General features: G+C 34.9%; 1 protein-coding gene across 4 annotated transcripts in view; it reads right to left on the bottom strand.

Moving 5' to 3' along the window:
- Positions 1 to 2,996: 2,996 nt before the first annotated feature.
- The window catches only part of ATP8A1 (ATPase phospholipid transporting 8A1), a 115,826-nt gene continuing 104,462 nt past the window's right edge, over positions 2,997 to 14,360 (bottom strand). For all 4 annotated transcript variants that reach the window (XM_032685086.1, XM_032685088.1, XM_032685087.1 and 1 more), the window contains 3 exons: positions 14,173 to 14,265; positions 7,771 to 7,862; positions 2,997 to 7,451 (listed from right to left, as the gene is read on the bottom strand). In XM_032685086.1, the coding sequence (XP_032540977.1) occupies positions 7,354 to 7,451; positions 7,771 to 7,862; positions 14,173 to 14,265 (283 nt within the window). In that variant the 3' untranslated portion in view covers positions 2,997 to 7,353. The remainder of the gene's footprint in view (positions 7,452 to 7,770; positions 7,863 to 14,172; positions 14,266 to 14,360) is intronic.

Here is a 14,360-nt window from a genome sequence, read left to right on the forward strand (position 1 = left end):
GGGAAGTTAATTGAAGGGTAAGTGTTCAGGCTTGCAGTTTTATTTTAGAAACAAGCTTCAAGGGCAGGTAAATTTATGGTCACCTATGATGTTTCATAGGACTCTCCCCACATATTTTGAATGGTTACTAGATATGGGACTGTTCATTAAGTAACTTTTTTGAAAAATCACTGAATATTGCAATAGGTATCAGCCCTGTTGTTTGGAAGCATACTGTGAGATCTGCTGACCATTCCTGTATACAGCAGAAACAGTAAACCAATTAAACTGGATTTTTTACAAGTATAGTAAAGACTTTATAGTAAAGTCTCCAATTAGTAAAAATCTCTATCTAGTAAACCAAGGCAACACAGACCCCTTCGGGAAGCAGACACTTCATCAATTTTAACTAAGAAGGTGCAATTTATTTACCTTTAAAGAGTAATTAAGCCATCAAAGGAACTGACACAGGTAGTGAGTGGCTGAAATTCAGTGTTTTCATCAAAGCTGTACACAGCAAAGATAGTTGTGAGTTAGGCTCAGTCACTGCCCATTTCCATTTGCTGCTGTACACCGAACAGGCCAGGCTGCTTCACTGCGATGGTCTCAGTGGGCTCTGCAGTCAGAGTTTTAATATAGGGACAGTTTTTGATACACTTGCATACAGCTTTAGACTGTAATGATTATTCAGCCCAAGGAGAGGCTGTGAAGTCTGCCATTTAGAGTGAAACACAGTCTAGCAAGGAAGACACATCTGAGCCACTTCGTTCTTCCCCTGATGCTGGATAATGGGTTTGTTCTCATAAAACGCTTGAAGAACTTGACACACAGGAATAATTTCATTGAATCAGACTTAGATAAGCCTGTGACTTTATAGCGTGCAAACTACTTCACAGATCAGTAGCCAGAGTGCAGTAAGTCCTGTAGATGATGTTGTAAGGGTGGGAAAGATCATGTGTAGTTAAAATAGCTGTACTAGGTTACCTGTGATGCAGGTGAGGTGGGGATTACGCACCATCTGCAAATGGATAGACAAAAAAGAATCTGTAAATTAAAAAGAATCTATTATTGTTCATGTAGATACAGTACAGTAGCTAAAGGGACAGAAAAGCAGGTGGCCAGAATACAATCCTATGGATGGAAATGCTTGTTGCCTGTGCCTGTACTTTCCAACCCAGATGGATTCAGTGTGTGGGCAAGAATGCTGAATTGCCTTCAATGAAGAGGACCTGTTGGCACTAGATACTCCTACAATTTATAGGAAATAGGAAATTTTCCTAAAACTTGCAGACAGAACAAAAATGACATTCTGGTAAAAGTTTTAATGACTAATGAAACAGTGTGAAGGGCTGGATGTAAGCTTGAACCAAGAGCAATTGCTTGCTATCAGAAGTAACATTTACAGGCAGTACTTACTTTACTGCCACATTAACAAAGTAGATTTAACTATTTCTTCTGTAATTCTGGAGTTAGTTCATACTCCTTTTACTAGGGTGATGTCAATCTAAAATCAAAATGAAAGAATATTCACACAATAAATAACTGTCATTCATACATGATGCAATAAATGCTTTGCTTGCCATTACTTGGTAATGACTTAGATGAAACTCGAGTCTTCTGTGGATTACAAATAATAGTGACATGCCATTTGTTTTGTGTTTCTACACTTTGGTATTCTTAAGCAGGTATCTCCAAAATGTAACAAGACTCTCCAGTGCTAGGATAAACATTACAAGTACTTGCAAGAATGCCTGAAGGATTTTTGAAACTAGGTAAGCAGTTTAGTATATGGCTATGTAAACTCATGGATTATTTGTCATACTAATCCCACTTGAATTTGAAAAACAAAGTGACAATTTCAAAATTATTTTGCCATTACTGTTCAGTTACAGCTTGACAGCAACACCAAGGAGATGAAGTCTGTTTTCAGTGCTGTTTTGCTGCCTGTTGTGATGTGCTGTGTGGACTTGAACTACTCTGAACGGTGTGTCTGCTTTTGAGGTGGCTACTGCTCCACAATACTCATGTAAACAGGTTTTGACTCACAGTTACATTGAGGCTATAATTCCATGCTATCCTGTTTTCATTAGTGAAGGCACAAGAAATGCCTTTCTGTTCTTTTTATTCTTTCCATCTATGACTTGTGCAAATTCAGGGGGCTGTAGTGTATTATCAGGTGAGTGAAATGATTTTAGTTTAAAAATAATGTTTGCCATAAGAAAGGAGGAAAAGGATTTGAAAGGGAGCCTGGATCATTATAAACTGGATTATAACCCGAAAAATTTCAATGTCCCTATGACTGCCAGTGTATTAGAGGTGGTGACATAGCAGGAGGTGGAACATCCTTAAACCAGCTTTGCCACTAAAAGACTGGGTCTCGTGAAACCAGCAACATCTAAGATCTGTTATCAAACCTGCTTGGACAGAATACAAAATAAATTCATTGTCTAGTGCATATATAAAGAATCAGTTGCCTATCTACAACCAAAACTTAGTTTAGGTTTGGATATATTGATTTTTATTCAGTGGCAGGCACTGTTACAGGAACGAAATACCCACTATTATCATAGCCAAAGGATACAGTATTTATCACTGTCGTCTGAAAAGGGAGGTGACGTTTCCTTATTCCCACTCTTACCATTCTGGTACTGCATACTGCTCTTTCAAAATAATGGTGTTACCACCGGAGTACGTTAGGGCTCAGCTGGAAGTCACTAAATTGCAGATACCAGTGCTCCTTGTTTGTTCGTTTGGGTTTTTTTTTTAAACCTTTTCTGGACTTCACATGACAACTGAAAAGGACATCTCAAAATAAATGTTTAAAAAAAACCCTAACACAAAAAAACCCTTAAAACAATTTTCTACTTTTCAGTTTACCTTAATAAACATAAGAACTCTTTGGTATTTGTGTTTCTGGTATGTTCCATTTTATACAATTCAAACCCAAGAATGCCAAGATACATTTTCTTCTGAAAGTAATCACTAGCATTTCCAACCAATCAAGTCAACAAAGCTTCTTAATTTAATGGCAAAGTTTATTCATTTTTTAACAATTAAAAGACAAAACATTTAAAATTTGCAGTTCAAAACATGCACATTCACCAAATGCCAAATGACATTTAACACTGCATAGAACTGAATGTGTTACTAAAAGAACTATTTAAAAAACACAGTGCATTTAACATCCACTTAAAACTAAACCTGAGAAACTACCATAAACACCTAGTCAAAAAATCTTCATTCATGCAGCTTCATAATTTCCATGACAGTTTCAGCAGTAATGGCCTAGTGGAGCTGTAAAACCTCACTTTACCTTGAATGCAAATTCTGCTGTTTCAGACTGACTGCTTCTGCAGTGGTTCATACATATCAAACACTGAAAATTGTAACGAAAAATTATACTGAAGTAGAAAAACAATATTGATGCATTTATGGCTTCTATTCTACATTAAAGAAACACCATAAAACATGATTTAAAAAAAAGTCTTGTTCTGGTCACAGCTTTGCAATTACAAATCACACTCCACATAGATATACTTTTATTTCAGTATCAGCCCTCCAAAGTACCCAGCTTTGCACATCATTGCTCAGATGAGTAGTTCTTATACTGACAGGCAGTCCAGTTGAAGCCTATGTGAGTAACACTTTGCATAAGCAGGAACCAGGTTTGGAATGCTAAAATATTCCTTTGTTTAATAAAGATCTATTGGTTAACAGCGAGGAAACTGGGGAAGTGAGGGCGGGGGGGAGGAAGGAGAAACTCATTTGTTGAGTTTTGTTAGGAGTGAAAACATCCAGTACCAAGGAAGCTGAACTGACAAACTCATTTGCTTAAATAGCGCTAGCTTCTCGATATATTATGAGCAGACTTTAAACGAAGGCATTAAAAACCAGGAATCAACAACCACCATGCATTGCCTCAGAACACATTTAGATATAGTGCCTCATGCAGACAGAATGATAAATTCATCAGAACTACAAGTGCTTTTTACACAACACAGAAGAAAAAAAGGGAAAAAACTTCTCTCCTTAAATTTATCACATATGCCAAATTACTCATAATTCAAGATGGGTTCAAATGTCATGACAGAAGTCTTAAGACACTTAATGCTCATCTTTGTAACATGGTGAATTTTATGGATGCATGTGGACGTATAGGAATCTTCAGCTATCTCTTAGTGTTGCAAAATATTTATCATTTTATACAAATAGAATGATGACTAAGTATAAATCTGTTGAAACTGCTTTGCAAAAATATGTGTAAAATTAGGAAATGGCAAGAAAAAATTCCAAATACAAATTATCAATAAGTTTGTCAAAATCTGTTTCCAGTTACTTCTCTTTTGAATAATTATATATATATATATATATGTATATATTTAAAAATAATCAAGCAACAGTATTTATATAAGATACCCGATTTTTAAGTGGCACTGGTTCAATTTTCAGATGGAAATTTTTAATACTACCTTGCAGTGCACATGAAACAGATGGAAGTGGCCATGTGAATTCTGTAGTTAATGCACATTTGGATTTTCAAACAATAATAACAGAGGCATTGTTTGGAGCATTTTTGCCTAAATTGTTTTTTTTTCTTTAAACAAACATCAGCATAATCCTCCTATTTTAACAAAGGTAAGATGTACTAACAGGATGGTAATAGATTATATTACTGTCTATTTAACATGAAAATAAGGTGCATTTTGTATACCTGACCTGATTTAAAAATGGGCACACATAGCTAAGGTAATCTTGTATTTTAAAATGGAATTGTATGAGCAATCAAAGGCCACAATTTTTGCCACATCTGTTTTTTTTGCTATTTTTAAGAAGTGGTATCTTCCAACCACTAATTATTAGAAAAAATATAGAGACAGGAGAAAAACCTCATCAGAAGTAATAAAAATGAAAAATGCACTTTATGAAATACTATTTTAAATTCTGCAAAGATATAAGGATGAAATGCTGTGATAAGACTATCTTAAAAACCTTAAATTATATTTTAAATTTAGGATATTAGAGCTGTTTCAGTCACTTTCTTCCTTTTTAAGATAGTTAACTAGGGATATATTGTGTGTTATTTTCCTCAAATTGTATTACAATAGTAAGACAGAATTTAATAGGACGAATAAGATTATGCAAATATCTCATTGTAAATATTTTACAAAGTATTTTAGTTGTGATGTCCTTTTCTGAAAAATCAGCAAGTAAGCCATTTAGAACAGAAAAAAAATTACTCATAAAGAGAGTATGTATGGATTGAGTCATTTTATATGAGTTAAGTACATTGAAAGATTATAAAGGAGCGTCATGGTTAATTTCAGAAATGTTTTTAAGTTGGATGGATGATAGAAAATAGGGAACCCCATTTTAGGAAAGGGGCATGCCCCCAAATTTTTTCTTGCCTTAGGTCAAGTGATTTGGCCCTCCCATATTGATCCATCTATTTATCTATGCCTGAAATGGCTTTTCTGAAGGCAGCTCTTGTCTGCATGACTGACTGGCAGTACTGTTTCTAGTGGGATACGTTCCCTTTTGTCCCTGGGTCTTCTGTTTTCTGTTTAAAGATCGCTCCGGGAAAGTGAGAGGAAGACACTGCATAACATGCATATGAAATGCAGACTGCCTTCCCATTGATACACCTTCCTAAATATGTACTTTCCAACAGTGACTTTTGTTGGGCTTTCCATGTGTTTTTTTAAGTTTCTCTTAGAATGGAGCATAAGAAACTTGGAGAGTGCAATAAACGATATGTTAGGTGTCTAGCTAGATGAAAGGCACTTACTAAAGGTAAGTGTATGAAGGAATGAAAGAGGGCAGAGAAAAGACAGGACTAGATGACTTGTTATTTCTAACTTGAAAGTGGACAATTTGGAGAGCAAAGAGGAAATTTTTAATTTAACAGATCGCTGGATATAGTTGTTCTGCTTTTCCATCTAATTGATCTCCATTGAAAGAAAAAAGACATAATTCCTATGTAATGCACAGAAATATAATTAAAAATAAAACCAACTGCTACTATAGAAAATTGTATTTTAAATGTAATTATGATGGCTTTTAAACCCAGAATTAAACATGGACTAAAAAGTTGCAAGAATTAAGTAAATTTTGAAGTTCAAGTAGCTTTTCTTAGTTTGAAACCTGATGGTTGTTGGGTGTTAAGCTGAGAAATACCAATGTATCATAATGTTCTCATCCCTCTTTTTTTCTTCTTATACCAGGTGTATATCTTTTTCTGCAGTCACTTCCTCTTTATTTTTAATTAAAGGTGAGAGTATATAGGTATTCTGCATGACCAATAAGTTGTAAAGAGACTGCTGCAATGTATTTCACACCTTCATAAGAAGTGATTTTAGTGCAAATAAATCAGTACATACCAAAGACTAGCGAAGGGCATGCTTTGCTCTGTATTTCAATGTATGCATTTAAAATAATCTTAGTATAAAAATGTTGAAAATTTGATTAATTTTAAAAAATAAGTTAAAACAAACTTTCTTTTGAACCTGCAGTATAAGCAGATACAACTAAGCATCACAAAAATAATTGTTTGCTAAAGAGAAGTAAGGCAGAGCAATTCTTAAAAATTGAACAAAATAATATGTGTACAAGTTGGCAGCCATATTCAACATAAGCAATATTAATGAAAATAAGGGGAAAGCTTGTATAAGGCCAAAGGTGCAAAGACTTGCAGTTTTGAAAACAAATGCTGTAAAGGCCATTCAAATTAGACTCACTGTACTTTCTCCTCAAGTGTGGAGACTCATGCATGTAGTTCTGAGATCAGGACTGGAAATAATTTCCTTTCGAATTATTTCTAACAACAGAAAACATTTATGGAATTTCTTTGGCAAATGTTTTTAGGTTAGTTTGACACAAACATCTAGGAACATCTCAAAATCTTTCTTAAAGAAGGTGAATTAACACCATTAAGATACTTTTTTTCCAGCACTTGTTGAAATCAAAGGCTTATTATCAACTGTATTTAAATATATTAACACTTAAAAACCTTCACAGATGCTAACTGATCTGTCAGTGTAAGGTATGTTTAGCAATCTAACCTTTGCCTTTCTAGTATATGACCAGTATTGATTCAACTTCATTGTAAAATAAGCAAGCTGGCAAGATACAAGGTAAATTCCAATCTGTTTACAAAGACTAAGCAAATACTTGTTAAAAAATTTAGAGATGGTGTTTTACAGTATAGTTGCACAGTGCTTATGTCTACTGAATACACAAATCCAAACTTTATGGAACAAGACCATCATAGATCTTTCAATCTCTGATAACTGGGCCATGGTCACAGCTCCCAGCAAAGATCTAGTAGCCTGTCTCACAAAACTAAGTACTAAGGCCTAAATCTCGAGCTGTGTTCCTTCACCATTCCTCAGGCCTTTGCTTTGTGGTATCATAAGCTCTTATTACTTCAGACTGGGAAACTATTCCATTTTCATCTTGAGAGAAGGCGTAGCCATCTGCAGATATAAAGGAAAACAGAAACCAATTAAGGTTTTTTCTTAAAGCTTTAATAAAAACAACAAACATCAACAGAGGGAGATAAACCTCTTTTCAGCAATTAGTAAAAACCCATGCCATTTCTTACACAATTTTTCACTTATAAAATAGCAGAAAGAACTCTGTGCATGATCTTAGGAATGAAGAGAAACTAACAATAGGCAAAGAACTTGGTCTAATGAGTTTAGGATACTGCACCTTTACTATAAATAAATGCAGTAAAAGGTAGAACTTTACTTCTGTGTTATTGGATATTAATTTTTGTCAGTGAACACTTACGAAGCAAGTTTTGCTGCAAAGAGTCAGAGCGATACAAGTTCACATGGTTCTTCTTAAAAACGTTCTTCAGTAGCTGTGCTCTTTCAGTTAAGCTAGAAAGAAAGTGGACATGTGAAAAATATTTACTTACTAATTACACTATTCCTTTGAGTCTGTTCAATGGGAATGAATTATTAAGTGAAAAGTGTCCATTCTTTTCCTTTTTAAATTGTGCCTGATGAATTATGTAGATGATGATTAAAAGTGTGTAAGGACAGATTATTAAGTCCAGATCCCTGGTAATGATTTTACTTGTCACAATACAGTGATATCAAAATAGCTGTTTGAAAATACACAAAATATAAAATATCTGTTTGAAACACTGCTGTGCGCTGACAACACAAATAAATGAATACTGTAAACCTTTCAGCATGACTCCTTTAGAAACACACAATGTGAAGGGAAGGCACTGTCTTCCTTGATGTATCATGGCTTGATTAGTGCCAGGCTGAGTTAGTCTTTCTTTTTCTAACACAGAGAGTGCTCCTAGCCTCTACTCACACAGTACCACAAAGGGATGGGAGAAGAAGATGGAGGAAAAGTCACATTCATGGTCATCAGCTGTATGTGCAGAAACATATTATTTCCATGAAAAGTGTTCTAGCAGGACATATTCCCTAGGAAACTCTAGAAGGTGTTCTTCTGGAGATCATACCCAAATAACAGACTACTATTACTGCTAAAGTTGACTATTCCCAGCACTACTGAGTTTGTTGTGTTATATGTTTACTGTGCTTTAGTGTGACCCAAGTGACTCTCCATTCCAGCCCAACTGGAAAGCAGGAGTATTAAACATTTTTCAAATCGAGACTCACGCATCAGCTAAATGCTGCAAACTGTAGTGAACAGAGTAGCAAGTACTGGGTTTCCTTACTGTCTGTCTTTCTTACATCTAAAGTTCTCTTAAACAGAAACCCACATTACTAAATAAATAACAGGTGGACTAGCCATAGCTCATAAAGCTTTCAAAATCTACACTTTTGATAACATATTAAATATGTGCAAGGGACTATATTAAAAAACCCCTCATACTTATATATGAAGCTGAACCACTGGTTAAGCTGGAGGGACTAATGGTTTAGCTCCCTTTTCTTTCTGTTCCTTTCCAGCCTGGTGGTTAAAGCATATACCAGGAGGTGAAAGCTTGGCTTTTCTAAGTTGGAAAAGGAAAACAGATCTACTATTTCCACACCCACAGAGAAATCCTAACTGCAAAATCTACAGGGTAAAGGAACAGGCAGGGGAAACTGCTTCTGCTGCCATGTTTTGAATGAAAAGATGGAATGAGACTTCCTTGTAAAAAAGGAATTAGGTACCAATACCAGGAAAGTAGTCAGCATCTGCTGACTGAACCAAGAATGGAGAGGCTGAAGTACTGGAACACATCTTACTCTCAAGTGTTTTTCAAAGCTAGCTCTCTGGGGATTTTTTCCCATTCTCATTGCTCCTCTAGGCTGTGTAGGAGCCTTCCTTTTTAGTTCAGAGCTGCTGTTAAAGTGACAACATTAATAAAAAATTAAGGACTGAAATTTAAACCACAAGGATACAGAGACTGAATATATAAATCAATAACTTCATGTAAGATTGGAGGTCAAAGAGGTGGAAGACCGGGCAAATATGTAGATACAGTTATCAGCTGTATCTCCTTTGCAGTACATCTGTGAAACCCTTCATAATGTGAGTTGAAATTAGCAAATTTCTATGAAATGTTTGTTTTGACAGGTGTTATTTTCTAATTAAAAAAATGTTTTATTAAAAACATACCAGGCCTACAAGCATTCCTTGTGTTCCAAAGTGAAATGTTCAGATTGCTTAAATGCTAAGCAGTGAAAATACTACCTTAAGTTTACATGATCATGAAGTATGCATGTCTTAGTTTATGTATAATGAAGTTTCCACTGAACAGATCTGATTGCTGGTACAGAAAATACAAAATAAGTATGAAATACACTTGGGAAAAGAAAAATGCCTCCAGCTATACAGGTATTAAATTCTGCTCTTTTTCTATACTTGAAACCCTGTGGATTCTCTATTATGAATCACCCTTGCCATTCAAAAGACTATTTAAATATCTACATGTGAAGCCCAGAAACACATGGTTTCATAATTAACTAATGATAGATCAGATTAACTAAATCCCTTATGCTCATTGTGTGTACCTATATGGACAAGCAGAATATTAACTATTTTTGAACATGAAATGTATACCTTTACAGGTAATTAACCACATTTATAGAAAAAAAATACTACTTTATATATACCTGACCAATCACTTATCAGATCTAAAAATAATTTCTAAGTGATCTGAATTAAAAACAATGATTCTATGATGCAGCATTTGCAGTATATATCTCTAAAGACATTTCCACAATTTTGTACTGCTATTCATGTTAGTGTTAGTCCATGTAGTATTCAACACAATAGAAATATTTTTGTAGTAAGTATTAATACTGTTGTTTCTGCTTAAGCGTTATATATAAGTTATCAGAAAAAAACCTTTTTGAGCAATGGTTTATATACAAAAAAGTATCTTTTTACCTTAGTCATTTCAATTTTAAGTAGAAATGGCTTAGTAGCATTTCATTACAATGGCTCCAGTGATAGAAATTGCACTCGTTGTGGCACAAATTTGTTCATCCACTGAAGTTGCTCTATTACTTATGGTATCAAGGCACCCTCAAGTCAACAGTATGCCAAATTGAAAGTTTACTTTCTGTTGGAAAAGTGGCTGTGCAAAATTCGCACCTTCTTGCTTACTTAACTTATGAATATATGGGATAAACCAAATTTTAATGTCTTGTCTACAGAAGAACTGAATTAAGTATTTTTGGACAGTTTTGGGGAAAAATCTCACTAAACATCCTTACACTGAAATGGCAAGATATGATAGCAATGCTCTTCCTAAGCCTTTGATGATTATGTTTTAAATACCTTTTCAAATCATCACTGTAAAAACACAAGGGATGTCACATTTTGAGACTGTATTATCATGTCCTACTTTTAGAGCACATGCTAAAATACAATAAAAATATTTGAGAACAATATTTTAAATTATTTCAATGTAAATGTCAAATTTTATCCTAATTTTCAGAAAACAACTGGAAGCGGAAATTTACAATTTAAATAGAAAATTCCAATCCTAAGATTCTTTAATAGGAAGACACCAAAACTTAAAGCCTTACAATCTTAGCTGTATTTAAATATATGCAATATGAGGTCAACACAGTTCCAAAAAATTTGCAACAAATATATTTTAGCTGAAAAAACAGCAATAAAAATTAACAATAATATAATTGATAGAATTGTATAACTGTTTGTGTTGAAAGGGACCTTGAAGATCATTTAGTTCCAAATCCCCTTCCACTAGACCTTCCACTAGGTTGCTCAGAGCCCCATCTGTCTTGGTCTTGGACTCTTCTGGGGATGGGATTGGTGCAACTTCTATAAGCAACCTGTTCCAGTGCCTGATCACCCTCACAGTAAAGAATTTCTTCCTAATATCTAATCTAAACCTACTCTCTTTCAGTTTAAAGCCATTCTCCCTTGGCCTGTCACAACATGCCCTTATAAAATGTCCCTCTCTGGCTTTCTTATAGGCCCCCTTCTAAGTATAACACTCAGATACTGACTGATTACAGCAACTAGCCAATAGAAAAATCCTGACCTGTTATCTATGGAAGCTAAGCCTCTTATTTTGTGTTGTAGAATTTTTAAGATGGGAATAGTCAGAGTGGAAAAGTTTCCGAGTTATCTTTCCCACTATTTCCAGTTACCTCCTAATCAAGCAGTGATCTTCTTACGTTATTTTGGCATTTTATGAGAACAAATCCCTTCTGCTGCTGCAACAGAAAAAGGTTCTTCCAGAGATATGCACACAGGAAAAATATCTGGTCCTGAAGAATATATAGTAAGTTTTTAAAAAAACAACTATTTGTTCTTGCATGAAAAGCACGACAGCTTGAATAAAAAAGTTGCATGTACATATTTAAAACAGATGTAGAGGACATTCCTTACCAGTTTAAGTACTTACTATGCACTAGTAATTGGTTCATCTAGGCTTCTATAATTTAGGAGACTCAAAAATGTTTAAAAAAGTTCAGTCAAATTTTTGAAGATGCAAGCAAGTCACTTCATCAAACCATTTCTTTAACAAAGAATCGTTTCTCCATAAAAAGTGAAGTTTTGACTCTATTATCTGAATTTAGATATAATTTTTAAAAATGGAGGGAATAAACCCTTAAGAAATATTAAGTTGTGTAGCATCCACTGATTTGCACCAATGTTGATGTTTGATGTTTGTATCCTTCAAAAGTACATGTCTAAAAATAACTTTGTGGAGAATGAATAGATCTAAGAAAGACATTCTGGAAGGTAACTAAAAAACCTTCATGGAGCCCTCATACCTACTTAATTGTGGGATAAAAACCTAATTATAAAACCAGTGGTGAAAACACCAAGTACATTTTACCTATATAAGAAGGGATTTGGAAGACATGCTATACGTAGGATGAAGGAAAAGCATACTGCCTAGACAACTGCAGTTAAAGTAGCTTAATTTGGGAATGCAGGTATGGAATACTAAAAAGGTGCATTACCTTACTTTTTTCTACATCCACAACATGTTCCCGTTTGATCACTATCTAGTATTAATGTCTGCTTTCTTTTCTGCAGTTCATTGTTTTACAACTTTTGCTCTTTGCAAATGAATATGCAGCATACATTGTTTCTGGCTCAAAGCTCAGCACATTGATATATGACTTGGTTAATCCAGAGGAAAATCTTGCCCTGAATCTCCCTGAATGAGCATTGCCACTGGAGAAAAGGATCCGTAACAATCAATTTAGATCACCTTTAAAGATAAGAGAACTTACTCTTGCAAGCACTAGTTGGGTCTTGCAGTGATGAAGGAAAAGTAGGCTCAAAGTAGGAATTGCCATCAACTAGGGGATTTTGCAGTATTTCCAGTCTGAAGCTGCTGCTACAAAGACAGCATATAGAGTCTGATGGGAGACTGTATGCAGGTATGTCCTCTTATGTAACCCACCACACTAGACTAGGTGTTCCACGAGTGGTGGGATAAGCTTCCAGGTCTCTCGGCATCTCCCTTGGAACTAGTATATGTTACTGGGGAAGAAGAACCCAAGTAGAGGCAAAATATTTCTTGTGAAACACTCACACAAGCTGGATATTCCCCTGTTAGAAATGGTGGTTATCACCTTGGTATCTGATGTAATTTGATCTCAACCTGGTAAATCCTAGTAAACTAATTCCCACTGAACTGGAGGAGGGATAAAATAAGATTGAAGGAGAAAGGGAGCTAAAGTATCTTTATGAACAAAAGGTACTTTCTGAAAATTGAACCTATAATAAAAGAAATGACTGTTGGTGTTTTTTCTGGTCTCTTTCTGTGCACAGCTTGGTAGGAAAAAAGCCTCCTTGGCTAAGCCCTTTGCCATGAAGATACTAAAAGAACAGCAGTCCAAAGGAAAGAAAGAACAGGAAAATCAAGTATCAGCAGTTTTGGCTTTTTTTTAGACTTCACAAAACTCATGAAAATGAAGACAAGGAAAGAAAGCTCTAGTTCAGCCAAATGGCACTAATGAATTGGAAGGGGGGGGGAAGAGGGGAGTTTTGTCATCTCATACTCCATTCAGCAAGCGTTTGCTACGAGTTCAGCTAGGGTTAAAAAGTCTGGAGTATTTTAGTGAGTGCACACCTTTATGCTGAGTTTGCACACACAAAATGTCCAGTTGTTCGGTTTTATCTACTCCCTTTTCAAATTACCTGCTTGGCTCATGAAGGAGGATGTAACAAGGGAATTCTTGTGGAGTCTTAAGTTAAAAATCTTTCTTACCTCATATAGGTTAGTCGAATTAGTTAGCTCTGGACTGGCATAACATACAAAGCCAGGTTATTATATTCAGTTTCAGAAAACTCTAGACAGATTTGTTGTCTGTCCCTATGCTACCAAGCAGGTTTTATAAGAATTAATTTTTCTTTTGTGCTTATGCCCAATTTATGACTATACTAGTGAATAATACAGGTTTAAACTCATTTTGTATTAATTGTTAACACAGTAAAAAGTGACAAAATTAAAATCGTACCTCAAGTTTCTATACCTAATAACTAGAAACTAAACAGTCAGCTACAAAGAAACACATCAGTTAAAGCTTTTGGTAAAAACCTACATGTAAGCATATGAAAAACCACGGGGCTCAGTAGACCTGAAGCCCCTTTACAGATGCCTTTTTTCCATATGGATTTTGAAAAATAACCTTTTGTCTTTGATATATGCATAAGGCTTAAAATATTTAGCTGTTTTTTTTTTTTTTAAAGATAACGTTCTACAGATTTTTACAGCACCTTTTGCCATGCACAACTGCCCCAGGATCCTCAGACTTCGCTTCCAACTCCTGAACTTCATCTACCAGTGTCTTGTAAGTAGCTCTCTTTACTCTGTAAGGATATATGTAAGTAAATACTGTCAGATTTACTCTCTTGAAAGCACAACAGACAGTTTTAACATTTACATAAATAGTCAATTTATAAAT

Source organism: Chiroxiphia lanceolata, chromosome 4 (assembly GCF_009829145.1).
Source record: "Chiroxiphia lanceolata isolate bChiLan1 chromosome 4, bChiLan1.pri, whole genome shotgun sequence".
Lineage (NCBI taxonomy): Eukaryota > Metazoa > Chordata > Aves > Passeriformes > Pipridae > Chiroxiphia > Chiroxiphia lanceolata.